The 23545-nt window shown below is 41.2% G+C and overlaps 1 protein-coding gene across 1 annotated transcript in view; it reads left to right on the forward strand.

Annotated features, from left to right (window-relative positions):
- Positions 1–3435: 3435 nt before the first annotated feature.
- LOC120717750 (trinucleotide repeat-containing gene 6A protein-like) overlaps positions 3436–23545 on the forward strand; it is a 58017-nt gene continuing 37907 nt past the window's right edge. The window contains exon 1 of the mRNA XM_040005970.1: positions 3436–3568. Coding sequence (XP_039861904.1) covers positions 3436–3568 — 133 coding nt within the window. The remainder of the gene's footprint in view (positions 3569–23545) is intronic.

The following is a 23545-nucleotide window of genomic DNA, read 5'->3' on the forward strand; positions in this document are numbered from 1 at the left end:
TTGGGTCAACTTCTGTCGTTTAAATGTGCATAGGCTATTAAAAAAACACAGACAATTCAGTACATACTGCGCTTCTATATCAATATTTTTACGCAAGCGCAGAGCTGCCACCCAGGCAAAAGAAAAATAGAAGTATATCACGTTATAACGTGAAAAGTTTATTGTTCTAACTTTCATACTAACTTTCATATACTATCATGTTAGTACAATGCACATAATTATATTGTTCAAACATGAAAAGTATATTGTATTTGTTTAACTATCTGTATTGTATCCCCAGTTCTCTAATATACTCAGTCCTAGTTAACGTTTCCACCCTGCGGCCTTGGCTGCTAACACAAGAGGCTAGGCTGTTACTATCACTGTGAGCACGCTAGCATGCTAAAATAGCCAAACTGATATTACTCGTCCTTACTTTAAAATATTCTAAATAAAGTTTTCTCTTCCATCACAGTCAAACGTGTCTATTTAATATATTGTTATTATTCCTTTTATTACCTCTGGCGAGCTGTGTATGTTGAGCATCCATCATTTCAGCCGCTAAAGGCAGTCAGGTGACTTAAGGCTGGAGCACAGGGCAGGTAGGTTGATTTATGGTTTAAATTCTCCGCTTAAACAGTCCCTGTGAATTAACTTAGTGAATCTGTCAAAGCAAAGAATCTGTACAGAGCTTTGGTGGTCTGTTATTTTTGCTTGGAGATTGTTTAGCTGTTTAAAAGTGAGTCGGTCACATTGGAGCCTTAAGAACAGCTGTATGTAGACAGCCATATTTCTCTTTAATTATCTGCTAGTACAGGAGACTCTGTTTTCTTCCTTTTTTTAGTTAAGAGTTTGAGGGAAGTTGGTCTGTCCTTATTTTGTCATATCAGTCAGTGTAGCACTACCACTGTCAGATCCAGGGCTTAGACTGTTGCAAAACTAGAAACTAGTGGAGCATGGTGGCTCTTTTTTCAACACAAATGAAATTTAAAGGCTCATATTTATGCAACTCATTAAGTTGTAGAGGTATTAAGGTGACTTGTTTGTTTTCTCTAGCTCAGGGGTGGAAAACATTGTTTTAGTTCTTGGGCCACATACAACCTATTTTGTACAAGTAATAATGTTTAAAGGGGGTTGTATCAACTTAACAACTTCTGCAAAATAAAAAAAACACAATCCCGTCTCATATTACCTTAAAAATTTGCCAGACAAATAAAAGCATTATTTCTTGTTCAGTGATCGAGTAAGAAAACAGGTGGTGGATATATTTCAAGTAAATTTTGAATCAACTTTTTTAAAAATCTAAGTGAATTGAATTAATTGACCATCAAACCACATTTGAAAGGTACAAACATTTCACATGTAGATCTTTTGTAACTAGACATCTGGTATTTCATGTCTTAATGATTCAAACAACTAGTCTCAGTTAGAAATGCTCAGACATTTCCCCTCCTGTTGAAATGTTTCATACATTACAATGGGTCACATGGGTCGGGTTAGACAAATTGTTGGGCATGTTCTGGCTCCCAGGCTGTATATTTGACACCCCTGAGCTACAGTCTAAGAAAGGTTGGCCAATGTGCATTTAGGTCAGAAAGATTTGTGCTAATTGCTGACGGTTGTGTGGAGCATTATCTGCAATACTTATGCAGAAAATGAAAAGTTACGAGCAAGTTATTAAAACGCAGGGAAAAAAATTGCCCTGCTGGTCTCCGTCCAGGGCAGTCTTCTCAAGAGCGACTCCTCCTGGTTAAGTAAAGCATTTGTGCATGTCCTTCAAACAGTTCTTTAAATGTGAGTGTAACATGTTTTCCAGATGTCTTTCTCTTTGGTGTGCAACCTGGCACCTCTGTCCGAATGTTCTAGTGCTTGTAACGTTATCTGAAAATCAAATAGTTGCTCTGCACTTGTGCGGTACCGTGCAGAACTCTTGAGCCACCTCTTATTTCCTTATATTTAGTTTCTAAGGAGCCAGACTTTCTTATTTTTTTAAGTGCAGTCTTGAGCAATAGTTCTCCAGCTTTCTGAAAGTTTTTCTTTGGACAATGGCTCATTTTTCACTCATTTATTTAACCTAAATTCCTGAAGACTACTTTAAAAAATTAGAAGAAGGTTGACTAAGAGAGCTCAGGTTGTGTTGAAGAATAAAGGTGGTCGTACCAAACTCTGTTTTTTTCTTATATACTATATTTAAATGTGATTTCTGCACGTTTTAATAAATCACTAAACCTACTGTTCATTTGAAGGGTGACTCAGGACTTCAGCAGAGTTCTGAAAACATTTATCAAGGCTGTCACGATGAATCATCATTTGCTATTAAATCTGAGATGTGGATTGAATTATCCCTGGAACAGGACACTCTCTTTGTCTTTGCACCATTACATGTTGTCTTCACCCCGCTCCAGTTCCAAGTAGCCAACCTCTCAGCCAGCTGACCAGAGACTCGCTTCCCCTCCACTCATCGGTCTACTTTGCCTACATTACCAGGTAAAGATACTCACACTGAACACAACAAATACTATTTTTCCCCCCAACTTTACTTCCTAGTTGCACAACAACCCTCCCTTTAAAAAGCACTTGAATCAAAGCAGGAGCCAAACACAGTTTTATGGAGAACAAAGGCATGCTAACGAAGTCGCTGTTTGGACAGGTTGGTGGTTGTCCGCCATGTTGGGTTTTCTTGTTAGAACAAATATGAAAGACATGCTCAATATGCATGATGTCTATGCTGGCGAGGGCTGTTGTGCTCACCGTATGTGTGTGTGTTGATGGTTGAAGTCTATCCAAGCATTTCTTGCTTCATTAGCTCACTACAAGGAAAGACATGGCAGAGATCCAGGCTCTCTGTCTTTCTTTCCATCTCTTCTGTTTTACCGCTGTGAGAGTAATCACCCAGTGTTGTGCCAAGGCATGCTGGGATTGAACAGTGGAGATCGTGTGGGTGTGGGTGGGGGGTGCCCGACTTGGCTTGAGTCCAAGCTTCTGATGGAGGCGTGCAAGGACACCCGAGGACGGTCGATAATCTGAAATACTTTCATAAGAGAAGACGTCCTCTTCTGTTGGCTTGTTGTGTGCCGCTGCATGACCTCCAAGGTGGCTGCTGTCATGTGTGCAACATCTGCGTTTGCATTTATTAACCCTCAAACTTCAGTGCATCTTTTTTTTTAACCGCCAAATATAAAATGTGCATGTTTGTCTGCAAAAATGGGGGGTGTGAGACTGCATCTGTGCATGAAGAAAGCAGACGCACTGACATATGCACAGAGAGACACATCAGACAGCGAGAAAGACAAAAACAGAGCAGCATGGTGAGAGAGACAAAAAGACAGACGCACAAGGATTCACACAGACGCAGCAAAAAAGTGGGTGGCAGACTAAGATGTAAGGAAAAAAGGAAAGTGACCGGCGCATAAAGGCTTATAAAAAATGAGACATGAGACACACAGAGAGGTGCTGATGCCAGGCAGACACACAGACAACGCTCCAGGCAGGCAGAAGGACGGACAGACAGACAGACAGGTGGACCCTGTAGCAATCAAGAGCAACATCCTGCTCCTCCTCTCCCAGCGTGGCGTGGATCAGAGCCGAGGTACGCTTTTTTTTTTTCACATTTATTTCTCAGCAGTCTTGAGTTCTCCGTCGTCCCGCCGTCTGCTGCGCTTCTTTTCTTTTTGTTTTGGCTGTTTTTCTTTGTTTCTTTCTGTCTTTCGTCTGCGCTTCCTGCCCTCCTTTGTGCCCGCGATGAGTGCCGACGTCTCAGGGCGCTGTGCCAGCACTGCCGGATGAAGACCAGGCTGTGCGTACCCGTGTGTGTGTTGGTGTATACAGATTGGCTTGTTTTGGTTCATCGGCAGCTGTAAACACTTGTTTGTGGCGTTACACGGATGTGCCTATTGAGCAGAGGACCCACTGCCAGCCTACACTTTCATGTAATTAAGACCGAGTCCTTACTAAGCAGAGAAATGCAAATAAATAGTTTTTAGAAACAAAGCGAAGCGAAGATGAAGCAAAAAAGTGAAACATTCACTCTTTGCAGTCAGCGTGATGTTATAATTCTCGTAATACTTCATTGCCTCTGCAGTGTGAGGATTTTCCTGGAATTTGCTATTTTAAATGAACTGCCAAGCAAAATGTTCAGTGTCTTTGTCGAGTTTTATTTTAGTGTTAATATCGTTTTAAGCCTCATAAATAATCTCTATATTTATGGAAGGCAGTAACACAAAATTGCAGCCACTGTGCCAACTAGAAAGGATACATCTCTGAATGTATCCCTGCTAAGTTGTGCTCATTTGCAACTCCATAACTTCCATCATAGGTCCTTTACATGTGGGAAACCAAGCTTTTATAGCCACCCTACCTTTAAAACAGACTTTGGATAAGTCTTCATCTTTGCAGAGAGATTTCGAAGAATCCAAAAAACTAACAGTGTGTAGACCCACAGCGATGACACTGTGCAGGAAGAATGCTTATTGGTTGAAATGTCAGCTTAAGCAGAAAAGGGAACTTCAGTGGAGTTCAGCGCAAAGAGGAAGACGCACCAAAAAATAATCAAAGATGTAAAAAAAAATTGTTTTTTACGCATCACTGCAACTTTGAATGCATAACTTCTTTGTTCTCTACAGCAGAGGCTGAACCAAGGGGTCAACAACAGACCAAACACGAGCAAAAGTAGCTTCCAACATCATAAGAAACATAAAACAAACCACACTCCTAAACAACAAAACACCTCCTTTCAGTACAACTTGTGGCCCGATAACACAACATTTATTTAACATAATATTTGAATTAAACATCATTACTGCAGCACACAGACAGTTAATCAAACCTACAGACAAAACTGACTCCTTTGCTTCATGCTGTGTGTTTTTGTGGATCATATTAGAAATATAAGTCATTAACTTCAAGGATACCTCCAAGTAGAAAAGACCTGTGGGATTCGTCATTATTTGAAACACTTGCCATGTTTAATTTGAACATTGTCATTGAACTCGTCTATATGTGACTAACAATGAGGAAAAAGGTCAGTTTTAACTTAAAAAAAAGTGACTTTTATTTAATAAATACATGGCATGTATCTTATACAGAAGTGGTACACAGATTATAAATATTTTGTGCACTTTGGTAAGACAACAAGGACATCATGTTGACCTACAGATGGGGTTTTTTAAGGCGTGAGGAAGCAAGTTTCCTATCTTTCAAGGTTGGATGGGGCAAACACGGAGTAAGAGTGTGGGATATTCCTGATACAGGCAAGCGGCTCATACAAATAAGTGTTTTTTTTACCTCTCAGCTGTAAATGGGTGATGGGCTATTGTTGTCACCCTGAAGGACAATGCATAAACGTATAGGTTTTATAAACTATAATGCCGAAAGTAATAAATAATTGAATTCAGGTGTTCAAATCACTTCCATGGCTACAGGTGTATAAACTCATGCACCTAGGCATGCAGACTGCTTCTGCAAACGTCAGTGAATGAATGGGTCGCTCTCAGGAGCTCTATAACAAAGTGGAAGGGCTTTTAAGTGGTAGTGTCATGGACTGAGTCTTTTGACCCAGCATTTTGAGTTTCATGCCTTTTTGTATTATGATGTTCTTTGTGTTGTTTGTATAGTTTAGGCTTCAGTGAGTTCTGTTGATATTGAGTTCTGTTTCCTTATTTAGTTCTTGTCTGTCTAGGTTCCTCCCACGTCTGTGTCTTCCCCATTACGTGGGTTAGGGTGTCGTGTATTCAGTGTGCGAGTCTGTCAAGTCCCCTGTGTTTAAGTCTCTCTCGCCCTTTGTGTGTCTCAGTGATTTCTTTGTCTCCCTTTCTCTCCCATCGTGTCCCTCTTGTTCTCGCCCCCTCTCTTCCGTGTTCCCGTCTCATCCTCTCCTTAACTATCACCATGTCAAGTCTGTGTGTCTTAGTCCTCGACCTTCCTGTTTTATTTTGACAGTCTCATGTTCCATGTTCATTGTGTTTAATTTTGCTTCCCTGTGGCGTCATCTTCATTTGTATCAGCTATTTCCCTGTGTGTTTACACTTCCCCTGATTACCTCTTGTCTCTATATAGTCTGTGAGTTTTCATTTATTCTTTGTCAGTTTGTCTTTTGAGTTCATGTTATGTTTCCATGCCTCCATGTTTCAAGGTTTTTTATGTTCAGGTTTTATCATGTTCAAGGTTTTATGTTCTTTGTCTCATGTGTTTAGGATTTAGTTTCTCCCAGTTTAGTTCTAGTTAGCTTTGCCTTAGTGTGCATCTGCCTTTTGTTTTGTGCATGTTTCCCAGCCAAAAATAAACGGTTCACCTTTTGTTAAATTATATTTTTCCTCCTCTTTCCACACGGTCTGCCAGCGCAGACTGTGACAGGTAGGCCATGTAGCGAGGTCATCGGATGCTTAGCACTATGTGCCTCGCCTGAGGCATAGTGCCCTCACACTTCATGTGACCTTCAAATTAGCTCAAGAAAAGTATGTAGAGAGCTTCATGGAATGGGTTTCCATGGTTGAGCAGCTGCATCCAAGCCTTACATCATCAAGGGCAATGCAAAGCATCGGATACTTTGCATTGGATGCAGTGATGTAAAGCATGCTGCCACTGGACTGTAGAGCAGTGGAGACGTGTTCTCTGAATTGAAGAATCGCACTTCTCCATCTGGCAATCTGATGGACGAGTCAGGGTTTGCCAGGAGAACGGTACTCCACCAAGTGTAAGGTTTGGTGGAGGGACGATTATGGTGTTAGAGTTGGATGTCTCGAGACCGGTCTTGGTCTCGAGACCACTTTTATGTGGTCTTGGTCTTGTCTTGGTCTCGACGGACTTTGGTCTTGCTTCAGCCGTGGGGTGATCACGGCTCAAGAGTTGGGAGTTCGCCTTGTAATCGGAAGTTTGCCGGCTCGAGCCCCGGCTTGGACAGTCTCGGTCGTTGTGTCCTTGGGCAAGACACTTCACCCGTTGCCTACTGGTGGTGGTCAGAGGGTGGCTGTGGCTACAATGTAGCTTGCCATCACCAGTGTGTGAATGTGTGTGTGAATGGGTGGATGACTGGTTGTGTAAAGCGCTTTGGGGTCCTTAGGGACTAGAAAAGCGCTATATAAATACAGGCCATTTACCATTTAGCATACCAAGACGTTTTAGACAATTTCATGGTCCTAACTTTGTGTAAACAGTTTGGGGATGGTCCCTTCCTGCACAGTCCATAAAGACATGAATGAGCAAGTTTGGTGTGGAAGAACTTGACTGGCCTGCACAGACTCCTGACCTCAACCCAACAGAACATCTTTGGGATGAATTAGACTGGAGACCCAGGGTTTCTCATCCAACATCAGTGTCTGACCTCACAAATGTGCTTCTGGTCAAAAATTCCCATAAACACTCTTAAACCTTGTGGAACTCATATCTGCATCCGCTGTGGCGACATCATAATAACCTCTATAGATTAAGAATGTGATCTCACTCAAGGTCATATGTTTGTAAAGGCTGATATTTTTGACAATATAGTGCAGGATCTAATCTGAAAAGTCTGGCAGAGATAAATATGTATGTTGTTTATATCAATCATACAGTCTGTTAGTCCCTTCCAGAGTAAAGGAAAACAACAAAACCAAAGCATTATGGTACTGTGTTTAAAGTAGCAGAAACTCTCAAGCTGCTCTAATCTACTGTGCGTGATCACGTAATCAAGAAGAAAGCACATCATTCATAAGCGGTTTGCTGTTAAGTGAACTTTGTACGAGAAAGAAAGGAATAAGTGGAGCATTGTGGAGGAAACACCGATGATATCTGGGGGGTGAGAGGTTGGTCAGCTGCTCCAAAAAACTGTCAGCAATTCTGTGCCTTTGCACAAGGACTCAGGCTCATTATCACACAAACACACACACAGACAGTGAGTGGGCCCTTTGACTCCTCACAGTTTGCCGCTGATCAACTGGCCTCCAGAAGATAGGAGCACAGAGGGTTTCTTTCAGCTATTACAGGACTTTCCTGTCGGTGAAGCTGTGCTTTTTCCAGTCGCTGGCATCATGTTTGATCGCCTCTAGTGGAGAGTTGCAGCTTAAAAACCCCCAAAACAACTATCACTCAGATGACCCTCTTGTCCTTCACGTGGATTTATGGTGGTGAAAGGTTAAGCATAAATCAAAAATACACATGTGGCTGTCAGGGCAGGTTCATTAAAAGTTCTCAATTGATGTGTCTGTACTTTCTATTTTTAGCGGTTAGTCGTGCCTTCCTCTGTCTGTTTAATGAAGGCAGATATTTTGCCGTCAGTAGGGGAATGCAATTGTGCGTAACACCGTGTGCAATTATGCGTACATGCACATTTCTGTGAGTAAAGCCTGTATGCTATTTGTCATTTATAATGTGTCCTGTGCCTCGCTGTGCTTGCGCAAGTGTTTGTGTGTGTTTGTGTGTCTGCGTTCCTGCCTGGCCCCATCTGTGACCAGAGCTGTGTGCAGAATAACAATGAGAGTCTCAGGCTACCCAGACTCTGTGTGTGTGTGTGTGTGTGTGTGTGTGTGTGTGTGTGTGTGTGTGTGTGTGTGTGTGTGTGTGTGTGTGTGTGTGTGTGGGTCCCTTGGCCGAGAGCTGGTGTTGCCCTGTTGAGTTAAATAAGAGATTTAAATCCCACCTCTTCAGTGCAAAGGTCTCACTTTTGATTCAAGAGTGTGTGACTATGTGAGCAGTGCATGTAGAATACATGTTGTTTTGCATGCTTCATCCCATCAGTAATAAATACCTGCTGAAGTTTTTCAAAGTTGCACAAGTTTGCTTTGTGAAAGAGCTTTTTTATTCATGGTACACTTGCAAACTGGAACTATTTTCCCACCCCTGTTGTGTTAATGCTACTTAACGTCATGTGTTCATGGGCTTTGATATAAACAGAAATGCAGAAAACTGAGCCCAGATATGCAGAGTTACTGAAGCTGCTTTAAAATGATTGAATATCGTGGTTTAATTAATGAAAATTCTTCTGTTTTGCTCTCAGGATGCCTTCGAATATTCACAGCTCAGTGATGAGGAGTGGAAATGCTGAATTTGTTTTATTATAACAAACTAGAACCAGTAGATGCTCAGTGGATGAATCAAAAAGTTAATGCAAAATGATATCTCCTCATGGTTAAGATATCAGTTGCTTTGGAGCTTTTATTGAATGCTTAAATGTACATTTCTTTTTCCAAGCACACAGGAACAACTTCTTGAGCATATTGACCTAAAAGTTTAGAATAGCCACCGATGTTGATCGCTGCTTGCACTCTTTTAAAGGCAGAATATGGTTTGAAAAGTGCACGTGAAAGGAAGAGGAAGAGAGTTGAAAATAGTAGGTGACTGTTTAAATACCTTTAGGTGGGTGGGTGTGTGTGTGTGTGAGAGAGGCCCAGCAAGGCGAGGTAATCGGATGAATCAGTCTTTCCTGAAGGAGTGCACACATCATGCATATGTATTAACCCCCCCCCCCCCCGTCTTTTGTCATGTTGGTGATTTGTATGTTCAACACACCAGAGGGCAGACTGACAACTGTGCTGTCTAGACACCTTATTTATGGTTGTGTGTGTTTGTGTGAGTGTGAGAGAGTGAGAGAGGGGCAGTGTGTTCTCTTACAGAGCACAACTCTTTGCTCAGGCTGCTCTTTCCCACATACACAAGTTTTGAGGTACAACGTGTCCTCCTTCCTGATTTTAGAGAGATAGAAGAGGTTCAGGCTAGTCTCCGAAGTTTGTGTTGTGAGTTCTACCTTGTCATCCATTTTTAGGTGCTAGTGTGTGTGTGTGTGTGTGTGTGTGTGTGTGTGTGTGTGTGTGTGTGTGTGTGTGTATGCACTTGAAAAAAAATCACCCAGTATGAAAGGCTCTTCCCCTGAGTGTAATGTGTGTGTGTGTATGTTTGATGTGTACATTCCTCTGTACTCCTGATTGGGTGAGTGTGCAGCACTCTGTTTAATTTGTATGTCCATGGCAACACCTCATTATCTTGCGGAGGGGATGAAGTAGGGAGGTTGTGGGAATTATGTAAATTGGCATGCCGTGTTGTCATCAGAATAAAGATGGTCCAAAAACATTATGACACACACACAATCATGTGCTTTCTCTCTCTCTCTCTCTCACACACACACACACACACACACACACACACAATCATGTGCTTTCTCTCTCTCACACACACACATGCACAGAGGACATTGTTTTGTTTTTTTAAACATTTTTGGTGTGTTTGTATTCAACAGGAATATTTTCTTTTATAATATAATATAGCAGTTTATACTATTTTCCTGACCTATTTTGTCCTTGGCTGGAATAACACTGGGAGGCAGCGCATATCTAATGTGCATTAATCTACCTTAAACTAAGCTGTCAGGGCAACTCGGTCAGAGTTGGTGTACAGCATAACCAATGCGCAGACCATGAGCCCAGCACCATGCCACTGTTGACCTTGTATGTGACCTTGAAGCGAAGGTCATACCACTGCAAGGAGCAGTTCATGGTTGAGGTTAGTCTTTGCTGACACTATTGGCCTTTTTCACTAGTAGCTACTCGGGTCGGCTCAATTCAACTCAGTTTTTAAGGGTTTTCCATTAGGTTTTTCTTTTAAGTAACTCCTCAGCCGGGATTCCAAGCAATCTGAAAATTTGTTCCGAAAATGTGACATTAACAGACTGCATGCCACTGATTGGCCAATCAGTGGCGTCACTCGATGAGTCATGAGAGCATCTCCTTCATGAAAAATCAACCCCCCCTTTTATGAAACCTACACAAAACCCAACAGTCCTCCCGAGACTGACAAAAAGCCATAGAGTGAGCAGCAGGTATGCAATCCCCCACAACGTCCTCCATTGTAGTCTTGTGTTTGTATCACAAACATGTGGCCACACTTTCACCCATGAGGTCTATAATGATCCCTTGCACAGTAAGTTATACTTAATTGTAATAGAAAATGACTGAAACCAAGTCAAGTCGAGCTGAGTAGGTAATAGTGGAATAAAAGCGCAAGTGTGCCTCTCCTCCATAGATCTTCTGCTTTCTGGATGTTGACCTCCGGAGTGACCAAATGTTCGGCTAACAGCTGTATGGGATTCACTTTGTTGGTGCAAAAATGCAATTTTTATGCCTGTCAAACTGTCATCTTTGGGTTTTTAAAAATAATTCAACTACAAATATGGGAACCAATTATATGATTTCACAACAGGCTGCCAGTAACAAAGTGCATAAATTACAATTTTACAATTTACAATACAATTCAGAATAGTTTCTTTGCTAAGTTATCTGTTATGTGTAAACACATGGCACTGGTGCAGCCTCTGAGTTAGGTGCCTTTTTCATGCCCGAATGAGTCATAGGTCCATGTTGAGCAACCTAAGAAACAAAAGTTTCTGAAAATGATCAAGTACAAGGAGCAGTCAATGTCCAACGAAAACCTTTAAAAGACCTTCAGAAAGCCTTAAAAACAATCACAAGAATTTCTGGATCCTTGGAAGCAAAATATACAGACGTGAGAAGTGACACATCCAAAGGGACGTGTCCACTTTGCGAATGAGGTTTTCACAAGGATCCAGTGTTCAGGCCACATGCCGTGATTAGTCGATTAGTACATTGATCTGTGTCTGATGTTTTAGTATATACAGATGATGGGCCGCTCTGGGCTGTCACTGTATTTGAGGCCTTTATGTTGTTTACCGTTCCAGCCTTTCCTCGCAGATGATGAGCGAGAGGCACCCCGAACAGGTCGACACTCCTTCACAAAGAGACAGACGACTACAACGGTCACACCCACACCTCTTTTATGCCAGTTCAGGATATTTTGCTCAGAATCACGTAGCACTTGAGTGGGCACCATGGTCAGGGCCATTTCTTTTTTTTCTTTATAGCAAACACAGCTACCTCAAAGCGATGCTGAAATTTAACAGCTCATTAATCTTACATGAATCAGTGTGCTTTTTGTAGCATTTCCAAGCGCAAGTGAAAATGAATAACTCCCTCTTCTTCTCCTCTTTCAGTTCAGCAGCTTAAATTGTAAACTTAACAAACCCTCACCTTCATCTCACCCTCTCTCCTCCGTGTCTTATTTTCGGTCGCTTTCAGTCTCCATTTCTAATCTGCACTCATTTTGTCCTCTGTGCTCACTGAGATGTGAAACCCGCACAGTCCCTTCCCCCTGTTATTCTCCCTTCCTCATGCACTGTTTTTTCTTTTTTGCCTCTGTCTCACTCTCGACTGTCATTTCTGGTCTTTTGTTTCTGGTGAAATTACCAACTGCCGTTTGGCATCAAGCCAGAAAGCTGCCAAGATGGAAAAAGAAACACACACATAGACGCACACACGTCAGAAAGCTTTCTACTCAATGTACATATCTGCCAGTCAGGTCTCGGTTTATATCAACATTATTCGTGTAAAGCATGAATACCTTTAATATAACGTCCTATTATAAATTCCGATTCTCACAGCTCAGGGTTCACATTCACAGAAATGTTTACTGATTCATAAATAAACACAAATCTCTGACAGGTCTCAGGTTCAGTGTCACAACACCTCCTACACAGTTTCTTTACCAACCAGTCAGGTGGAGGCCTCAGTCAGCTCCTCGGGAACGCTCCATCTTGAGCCTGACTGACAGAAACCTCTCTGTCGTCAACCTGGTGACTAATTTTAGCTTACTGTGGAAGTTCTCATCTTCATGTGCTTTTTATATTTAAAAATAATAATAAACAAGCACACAAATGTGTCAGACCAAAATTCATGGAAGTCATTAAAGCACGCTCTCTGCTCGCTTCTGTTCTTCATCAGCATTACAGTTAATCATAAATTGGGGGGTCGTGACTGTAGATTCTTCGGGCTCAAACTGAGCCCAAGCCTGTGCGTGAACCTGCTAACAGACGACATGAGGTTAAAATTAGTGTTTGTAGTGTTTGCAGAGGTCAGAGGAAAACAAAAGCAACTCAAATAATCACTTATTACAATCAAGGTATGCAGAAGAGCATCTCTGAACACACAACTGACCGGCTACAGCAGCAGAAGACCACACAGAAAGTGAAAACTGTTTGCATGGGGTCATCAAAATTGGACAATAGAAGGTTAGAAAAATTTCACCTGGTCTGATGAGTCTCAATTTCTGCTGTGACGTTAAGACGATATGGTCAGCATGGATCTATCGGTGTAGTGGTGTGGGGAATATTTTCTTGGCACACTTTGGGTCCCTTAGTAGCAAGTGAGTGAGTTCAAATGTATGATTATGACTTTATGACTACAGTGTACCCATCTTCTAATAGCTGCTTCTAACAGGATAGCACAGCACGTCACAAAACTCAAACACGTTACAGAGTGACGGTAAGTGATGTGTACGAGTGGCCTCGACAGTCGCCAAAACTCAATCCAATAGAGCACCTTTGGGATGTGGAGGAGCAGGAGATTTAAATCATGGATGTGCAGCCAACAAATCTAGCAGTTGTGCGATGCGATCATCAAAATCTCAGAGGAACGCTATGAGACAAAGAATTAATGCAGTTCTGAAGGAAAAAATGGGTTCAGTACTAACGATCTGTACCTAATAAAGTGGGTGCATTTTAGATACTGCTCACCATGTGCTGCGATGTTTCCTTCTTACAGCTAGGGATGGGTATCGTTTAGGTTTTATCCGATACCAGTACCAAACCGGTACTTTTGAAACTGTGCCGGTGCTTAAACGGTGCTCGAACCTGTGCTTAAAGAATCAAGAACACAAACTTTGTCCAAAAACCTCTCATGTTCAGCTGTTTTTTGTAAAAAGATAACAATGTTAGCCTTTTCTGCAGCTATAGGGCATATATGGTATCACTCTTGGCTGGAAGCAGTGCTTAATCAATGGAAAAAACACAAACTATGTCCAAAAACCTCTCATGTTTAGCTGTTTCCCTCTTTTTCTTTGGGCATTTTAGCCTTTTTGGCCAGGGTGAAGGGAGTACCTGCCATCAAACAAGAAGACAGCCGCATGTAACTACGACGGTGTTTGCTAGTTCACCTTACATGCATTAATATAATAACATGGTTAGCGTACTCAATGTAAATTACACACGAACAACATTAAGCTACTCATGCAGAGAAGAACGGCTGCTGCTGCCATCATCATCCGTCATCATTTCTGCTACACTGGCAGGGCTAGGGGCCAGGACTCTCCTCTTTGGGTTCATGTTGCTAACTCTGGGACTGATAACAGGCAACCCACCCGCAGTAGATGTGCTCGGTGTGAGGTCACCAGGTGTTTTTAATCAGATTCGAGGAGTTACCTCCTTTGCACAGTATCATCTTAAAGCACTTGTTGCAGGCTGCTGAGTTTGCATCTTTTGCTGTGAAGTACAGCCAGACTTTTGACCGCTTCGCCTTGGGCATTTTTAATCTGTAGCTCTGCTCTAAAAGAACGTACATACCTGGGCCCGCCTACTACGCTTGCAAAGGTAAAATGATTGGCTAGAATCCAAAGTGTATGACATCTCAGGAAAAAAAAAAAAAAAGCACCGAAATGTGCGCTGTTTTTCAGTCTGGTTACTACCGTTTATGTCAGAACCGATACCGGTACCCATCCCTACTTGCAGCAAGACTAAAGAGTAAATTTATGGAGGATGAAACTATTTCAGTGAACTGCTTGCTTGTTTAGGTGATCTTACACGTTTAGAAGATACTGCACTAGTTCAGTGTTGTGCTTCTGGAGCGTTGTTTCAGAACGTGGATAAACGTTGTTTGTGCTAAGAATTAATCCATTCTTCATTTCACAACCTGAGAACGTTAATCATGGTTACATTATTACAATGTAACCTTTTTTGTCTTTTTTCTTTTTTAAGCCAAATTATTTCAAAATGATTTGTAACAATTATGTTAGATCTGACATTAGATTATAGAAAACCCTGTATATCCACAAGCCTTATGCACAAAGTATATTTGCTGTGTCTGCGTTAGTCTGTTTCCTCTGTCTTTTTCTAATTGCTTAGAATCATGTTTTACCTGTACACTCACAGGGCTAATCATTTCAACTGTCAGACCAACAATGATCTAAATATAGATACTAATAAGTCTTTTAATTAGTCATTTTGAGAAGATAAACAACACCCAGAAAAAATACCTGTAAATCTTCATCAGAGATCTTTCTCACTTTGAGTGTGTGTGTGTGTGTGTGTGTGTGTAGAGTTTCTGTCTGCATGACTTATTCATAGTGGCATAGAATTACTGTCAGGTCTCACACACACACACACACACACACACACACACACACACACACACACACACACACACACTCAATGATTCAAACTTCTACATATCCTCCCTCCTCTTCTACACACAAACTTTTATTGTCACACACACACACACACACACACACACACACACACACACACACACACACACACACACACACACAGGGGCCTTCACAGTGTGGAGGATTAATAATGTGAAAAATGAGGTTTTGTTGTAAGGCTACTCAAGATGGAGGAAAGGGGGTAAAATAGGACGAGGTGAACTGACGAAGAATGAAAAGAAAAGGCTGGAATGAAATGGGAGATATTGTTCATTACAACCACACTGTATTTATTTATTTTTTTTTACTTAATCAAAGCAGTTTCTCATGGATGAGTCATTTCACTTTCAAACCAGTAAACCCACAAGCCTCTTCTCGGTTAAGTTTAAAATAACAATCCTCCATAGAGTGATTCATGAAGGACATTATTTTTTTCTGAGAGTTTGAGGGAAAAGGTCAATACCGTGTCGGTACAATAAATAAGAAGCTGTAGCCAGGAGTTGGTAAGGGGAAATAACTGGCCTGCTCTCTCTGGAGTAAAAAGTATATCTAACAGAAGCTCTGAAGTTCTGCTGCTAATACTTTGTTTAATCTTTAGTCCAGTTTAGTTCTTTTTGCTTAGACCGCTGACAACTTCATGTTTAACAGGCAGCTATGAGCTTTGTCTTTCCTCTCCTCTAACGCTTTGCCAGGAAGCAAATAATAAACAGCTGCCAAACTGCTAAGCTGACATGTAAATACAAACTCAGTTGTGATGGAACACAGTGAACGGATCAGATATTTGAACTGAGATATTTTACTATTTCATGAGAAGTATGATCTTTTTTTTTTAAAAATGGTCTAAAAAAGTTGGATCGGGGGTAACAAAAGGCTGATACTTAAAGGAAAAGCTGGAGGAGTTAATTGGCAACAGATCAGTAACGTGACTGGGTGTACCAAAGAGCATCTTAGAGAGGCAGAGGTTCACCAATCTGGAAAAAAAAGTGTATACAAATTGTGGAATAATTTCTGAATAATGTTCCTCAAGACAAAAAAAAGTGAAGACTATGAATATCTCATTATCAACATTACAGGATAAAAGATTCAGAGAATCTGGAGAAATCTCTGTGTGCAAGGGACAAAGCCAAAAACCTCTATCTTTGAGCCCACAGACAGTACTGCATTAAAAAAAACATGGAAATCACTTCCAGAAATCATTGTCTGTGAACACAGTTCACTGTGCCAGACACAAATGCAGTTTACAGCTCTATCATGCAAAGAAGAAGAAGCCATATGTGAACACGATCCGTCATCGTGTGCTCATCGTGGCTCATTTTAAATGAGCCAAAGCTCATTTAAAATGCACTGAGCCAAAGTGGAAAACTGTTCTGTGGTCAGAGGATTAGAAATTAGAAATTATTTTTGGAGAAAAAAACATCAATCTGAGTCACTCAGTCTAAAAGCCTTCATCTCTGATGCTTTGGGGGTACATTAGTGCCTTTGGACCAGGCAACCGGCAGATGGACGCTGAAAGGTTTATACAGGTTTTAGAGCAACATATGCTTCCATCAAGATGGCATCTTGCATATTTCAGCAAGATGATGCTAAACTGTAGACGGCAGCTATAACAGCAGCATGGCTTTGCAGTGGAAGAGTCCAGGTGCCGAACTGGCCTGCCAGCACTCCAGACCTTACCAACAGAAAACATTTGGAGCATCATGCAGACAAAGATGGGACAACAATCCTCTGAAAAGTCCAGCAGCTGGTCTCCTCAGTTCCCAGATGTTTACATGCTATTGTTAAGAGTAGAGGATGCTACACAGTGGAAAACAATTTTTTTTAAGACATGCATGTTCCAGCCATCAAATTCAAACTCAGCATATTTCTTTTTTCTTAAAATATTACAATATCTCAGCTCAATTTACATTTTAAACAGCATCCCGACTTTTTGGGTGGAATTTGGGTCGTAGAGGTTCCCCCAAGACAAGGGTTTCTAAGTAAAAGATCACCTGCACTGTGCGTCTGTGTGGGTCAGTGCTGATCACCGGATCCTGGCGGCCGACCATCCGTCTCAGAGCGAAGAGAATAAAAGGAGGAATGAATATTTAAATGAGTTGGTCCATCACGATAAAACTAATCTGCATGGCTAACCAAAGGTCTGCCAATTTAATGGGAGTGCGCGTGTGCGTATGCTTGTGCACCGTCCTGCAGAAATATGATGCACTGCATCTGGAACCTGCTCTGGTGTTGCCATGGTAATGCCCGTCACGCTGACAGGCTCCCGTTGCACACTTAAACACACACATACACACTTATACACACACACTCGCACACACACACATATGCACAGTGGTAATGAGAGACCGAGAGACTGGCAGCGTGCCAGGACAGTGTGCACACAGACCCCTCCCCCTCCCTCACCATGCGCTGGAATATTCTGAGCCCACACACACACACACACACACACACACACACACACACACACACACACACACACACACTTCGGACTGCTTGGACTGGCCCTGAATGGGGGTTGGAGGAGTGTGCGTAGATGCCAATCATCACAGTGAAAACATTTCTTTATTCTGGGGACTTTTAGAGCTTAAAAAATCGTTGTTGAGGGCTTTATGGTTTTGTAGGGTCCACGAGGTTACATTCTCCAACAGAGCAGTGCATAATAAAGAGCAGAGTTGGATTAGCTTTCTCTAACAGTGTTCAAAGAGTTAAAATCATTTACTCTCATAATGAGCTCTTTGCAGCTCTCTTGTTCCCCCCCCCCCCTCGCCTTTATCTACTACGTCTGTCACTTCCCCCCCCTCCCATCACATCATTCTCCTCTTTGTCATTCACACTTTGAAGTGCAGTTTCACAGACTCGTTTTCTCTCTGTCAGCATTAACAAAAGACCAGCAGTGACTCTATCCGTGACAATGGTTTTCAGCTTAACCTGCATGCCACACACTGAATCGTGCCCTAATAGAGGAACTAAACAATGACTTTACATGACTAGCCAACTCCTTGCATTTAACCCATCCAACTCTTTTTAGCAATTGATTAAAAGTTCCTTTGTTTCCTTTTCTGTAAAAACAAAAATTGTTAAATTTTCAGTGTTAAAGTCGACAGCAGAGAAGCAAGGGGGTGTTAAAGGAGGAGTTTTGTACTAGGCATAAAAGGAATACTGGCAGTTTCCAGATTAAGACGGAAGTTGGAATTTCTCAATCAGAATTTAAATGTGGAATGTTCCCTCAGCTCGGATTTCCTTGGTTTGTGGGAGCAGCTCTATCAAGTTAAAAATCTAAGATGGTGGCACTGAAGGTAAACAGTAGTAAAACTGTAAACCTTTTAGTCTGTACTGCCACTTTTGGGTACTTGTAACTCACTAAATAAGCCAAATGCAGAGGACTGACCAGGCTGTATCTATGAATGTGCTGTAGCAAACCCACCCCCCAGTTATGCTGTATTGCTAGTCATGCAGCAAGCTAATCTTTGCTAAGAAACAAAACAAATCCTGATTTTTCTAGCTTTTCTCACTTACTATTACAACACATCAAACTTGGGAGTGATATTACTCCCCAGTTCCGACATCCAACTTCTGAGGTATCTAAAATGCAGGATAAGCGTTCACCATTGCTGACCAGGAGCACCACACTCATCATTCACATCGAGGTTTCATCAAAGCTGCTCAGCTCTTGACACCAGCCAGTTTCTCCACTATACAAGGTGTTCGCTAGGAGAATTGACTGTTCATTAATAACATAATATATCTCAGCCATTGACATTCATTTCACTGCGCCTTTGTTTTCATGCAGCTGTGGCTCGGGAGTTGGAGCGGGTCGTCTACCAATCAATGTCAAAATGCGCTTGGGTGAGATACTGAGCCCAGTGCATGATAGATGATGGTTAAAGTGAATGTGTTTGTTAATGAATGAATCTCTGCGATCGTCCTTTGATGTTCTGTAAGAGTAGCAGAATGATGGGGTTAGTAGGAACTCATAGGTTTGTATCTGTAGTTTAAATCTATAAGTTCTGTACTTTCAAGAACTCTAATACAAATTTTAGATATTGATCTAAGCATGTATTCTCTGTGAACCTTGTAAGAACATCAGTGGTTTAAGCTGCATGTTCACAACATCGGTGCTATCACATTCCCAATAAGCTTTCTTAAACCTGAAAATAAACCATAATTATCCTAGTTTGGTCTGATTCCATGATACCATGTCATAATTGGCATTAAACATCTAAGACCTCAGTCGCATAAGCTTAGGGACTGGTTGGCGACCCCCTGACAGCTTCCATGTGCATTGGCTGACCAACTGGCAAGTGGTTGCAAGAGGTTGCAGTCTGTCACTCTTTGAACTCTCTCACAAGAGTGAGTGGAGCACCAGAAACCTTGTTATGATTGCTTTGCTCACTATCGGGATGCCAGAGTTCTCTGTAGTCTGCATAGAAGATGACAGCCTGCAACCACTTGGCAACCATTTGGGGAACACTTATTTTTCTCTAGCAACCAGTGGTTGCCCTACAGTTGCTAACCAGGAGGTTTTTACTAGTTCCTGCTGACTGAGCCTTAGCCTGTTGACTGAAGCCTAAGGACAATGGGAACGTCTCTAATTTTAGAAGTAACTGCTAAAGTAAGGAGATTATAGAATTTATTTTAAGAGGAACAAGGCTCTCATAAATTTTGCAAAACATCCAGGTATGTAAAGCACGCACCAGCTTCACTTTCTGCATCAGTTTTACTACAGTGTAAATTTTGTAAAGCATTACTGACTTAATATTGATAGTTAGACATTATGCTGTTTTAAAGTATGCTGAAATTATAAATTAAATATGGGATGCCGGAGTTCTCTGTAGTTTGCATAGAAGATGACAAGCCTGCAACTACTTGGCAACCATTTGGGGAACACTTATTTTTAACAAAATACAAAAATGATTAACCTTTTATTCAGCTCAGCTGTGACATGACTTATAAAATGACACTTAACCTCATTAACAGGTAAATACAGTGTAGTGGTGTCTTTGTCTTTATCTACTTGAGTGGGACTGAGTGATTTATAGACATAGGGCAGGTTGTAAACAGTAAACAGGCCATACAATGCTTTTGTGTTTCCCTTGCTTTCAGTCTGTTTTTTAAGTTTTTTCGTGTGCGTATAAAAGGTCCGCAAAGTTCAAGAGCCCTGGACTTTGTATGTGTGTGCAGATGTATATGGCAAAGTTTACAACAGTGTTTGTATCTCGGTCCTGTGTCCCCTCTCTCTGCACAAAAAGCATGTACACCAGATGAATGACAATAAGACGAGTCAATCACTATTTCCTGTGACCACTGATCTGCATGAGTTCCTGCGGCAGTAAAGGACAGAGGCCAGCTTTGGATCAGTGATATGAATATAAATGAGGGGGAATTTAAATAAATGGGATACATTTGAATGTTTTATACTGTCATCCAGCACACTTATCAGGACTATCTGCATATTTAGGGCCTGGTGATGGATTGTTGGGACAAAAATGGAAAGATCACCTGGAAATAATGTAGAAGTACCTGCTTTTATATATTGCACAATAACCTGTGTCTTGTGTGTTGTGCATGCAAAAGTCTGCAAGGGTAAATGAAAGTCATCTGTGTGAAGCGGCAAAACAGTTGATGGGTTAGGTTGGTATTCAGATCGTTGTGATGTGTGTGTGTGTGTGTGTGTGTGTGTGTGTGTGTGTGTGTGTGTGTGTGTGTGTGTGTGTGTGTGTGTGTGTGTGTGTGTGTGTGTGTGTGTTTGCATGTCTGCGTGAGCGCTCTGAGAGCTTGAAGGGGAGGATGAATGTTCAGGTAATTGGTTGAAGACCAGGTGTAATTTTAGCCTCAACAAATCCATTTCAGAGCTGGTACCCTGCAGGAGAGCCGAGACAGAGAGCGATGAGTAATAGACAGAAAGCCTTACATTGGATGAAGCAAAAATCAGATTTTTTTGAACACTTTATTCTGGCAGCTCTATGCAATCAGCTCACAGTTCAGAGATCAAGGTAGAAAGAGAGAGGCCTGTAAGGACATGAATCAAAGGTCCCACGCCAGACTTAAAAGTTTTGAAACTGGACTTCTTCTTTTTTAAAAATCTGTATTCAGTTCTTCCAGTCACTCCAGTATTTTACTTTGGATTTATTTCAGCTTAGATAATTCTAATTAAAAAAAATAATAATAATAAAAGAGAAGTGTCAGTGCAATATGTCAAAGATGTCAAGGTGGTTTTCTGTCATCATTCACATTGTAGCTACTGTAGTTTCAACTCCTGCTGCACTCAGAGTGAAAACACAGTTTCCAGTACAGCTAATTTGTAAGCTGTACAAAAATAGTCTTTTCTATCAGTAAATACAATTTCCCCCAGCTGATATATCTGTATGTATGTATATATATATATATATATATATATATATATATATATATATATATATATATATATATATATATATATATATATATATATATATATATATATATATATATATAATTTTTTTTTTTTTTTTTTTTTTTAAACAATAAAACAAACACAAGCTTCAGAAACAGGATCGTCAGACTGAAATACAAATGTGATTGTAATAGTGACAGCTAGTTTAGGCTGTAGTAATAATCTCCTGCATGTCTACATGCACACACTATAGCACTATGAGCACTGCAGCTTAGCAGTATACACGGCTGTACTCGGGACAAGCCTATTACTACTTGACATGCAAATCTCTTTTCTGACCTTCTTCTGTCTGTCAGTCTGGCTCTCTCGCGCGCACTCTCACCCCCACCACATAATCTCTCCCTCCTCTCCTCGCGAACTTTACGTCCCCCTGCTTCTCCCTGCTCACTTTCCCTCTTCCTCCCACACATTCACATTTCAGTCCAATTTTCTTTGCCCCATCCTTTCTCTACAGAACAATGGTCTCCCCGTTTGTGCAAGCTCCCTCACTCCTGCAGCTGCAATTGATCACTCTGACTGGTGTGCGTGTGCGCTCAGTCTGGATGTGGCCGAGTTAAATCCCCTAAAAAGGCAAACTGAGCAACTTAGAATCTGTTATAACCCCCATGCCCCCCCAAAAACGTATAACATATCCATGTATATGAGCAGATTTTGAGGATTGCATATAAACTTGTACAGAATTGCATAACTTTATCAAAGCTGGCGTTGTTTACCCAAGCCAATAGGGTCTGTTTCCTGCATTTGAACTTGTGTGTGTGAATGATTAAACCTCGGCCTCTCTGTATACACTGCTCTGTCTGTCAAGGTGACTTCAATGCCTCTTTGAAACTGTTCAAACACACAAGCACACCCTTAGCTGCGTGTTAAAATTATAGCGTCATCATTTATTAACACAAAAGCTATTTTTTTGGCTATTTTAATGCAGTACTTCTTATGATTTGGACATAAAATAAAACTCTTTTCACTGACACATATCTGATCAGCATCGAGTTACGTTATTTTATTCAGTCTTTATTTGCTTTTTTTGTTAAATCTCACTTTGTTCATCTTATGACTCTCCCTGGCTTACCAGCTTAATGTCATGAATGTTTGTCCCAAACATTAGTTTGACCTAGTTTCTTTTAACTGGCTCGGCCACGTTCGGCCTAATTTGAAGGTTAGAAACAGAGGCGTTTATGAAGGAAAACAAGAAAGAAGTTTTCCTCACCAAACGCTGACATACAGTTTTAGGCGCAGTTTCACTGTCGCTGTTCACTGCCAAAACTTTCAATATGACTGTATTTGCTTAAAATAAAGAAAAAAAGCATGACATTACAGGGCCTGATAGGCCTGTGATTTCTGTGCTTTGTTTGCATGCATGAGTCAAAATGCCCCAGCTTTAATGTCACTACATCCTGTAGTCTCCCAAATTTCCAGCTACTAAAATAGAAACATGCTATCAAGCTTGCATTCGCTCTGTGAAAACTTGTTAATTCACTTGAATTCAGTTGTGTTTATATAGCATCAAATAACAGCAGCAGCAGCAATCAAACGACCCCCTCTGAGCAAGCATTTGGCAACAGCAGGAAGGAAAAACTCCCTTTTAACAGGAAGAACCCTCTAGCCAATTTTCTGTGATCAGTTGGAGGTGAGGAGAAGAAGGCAGGACAAAAAACAAAACGAAACACATGTGAAGTTAAAAGGAACTCGTGGTTAAAAAATGTTTTCTGAAATCTTCAACTAGAAATTAGAGATTAATCAACTGTGAAAGTGAGTGGTATTTTGTAAGATGTTTAATAGTTCTACAGACAGTCAGTAGCAGTAGAATTACAGTAGTACTACAGCATCAGTAGCAGGAATTCATCGAATAGCCCAGGCTTGGGTAGTTCTTTGGCAACAGCCCACCGCCCAGTGTTCAGAGCT

The sequence above is a fragment of the Simochromis diagramma genome, unplaced genomic scaffold, assembly GCF_900408965.1.
Source record: "Simochromis diagramma unplaced genomic scaffold, fSimDia1.1 OVJJ01000510.1, whole genome shotgun sequence".
Classification (NCBI taxonomy): domain Eukaryota; kingdom Metazoa; phylum Chordata; class Actinopteri; order Cichliformes; family Cichlidae; genus Simochromis; species Simochromis diagramma.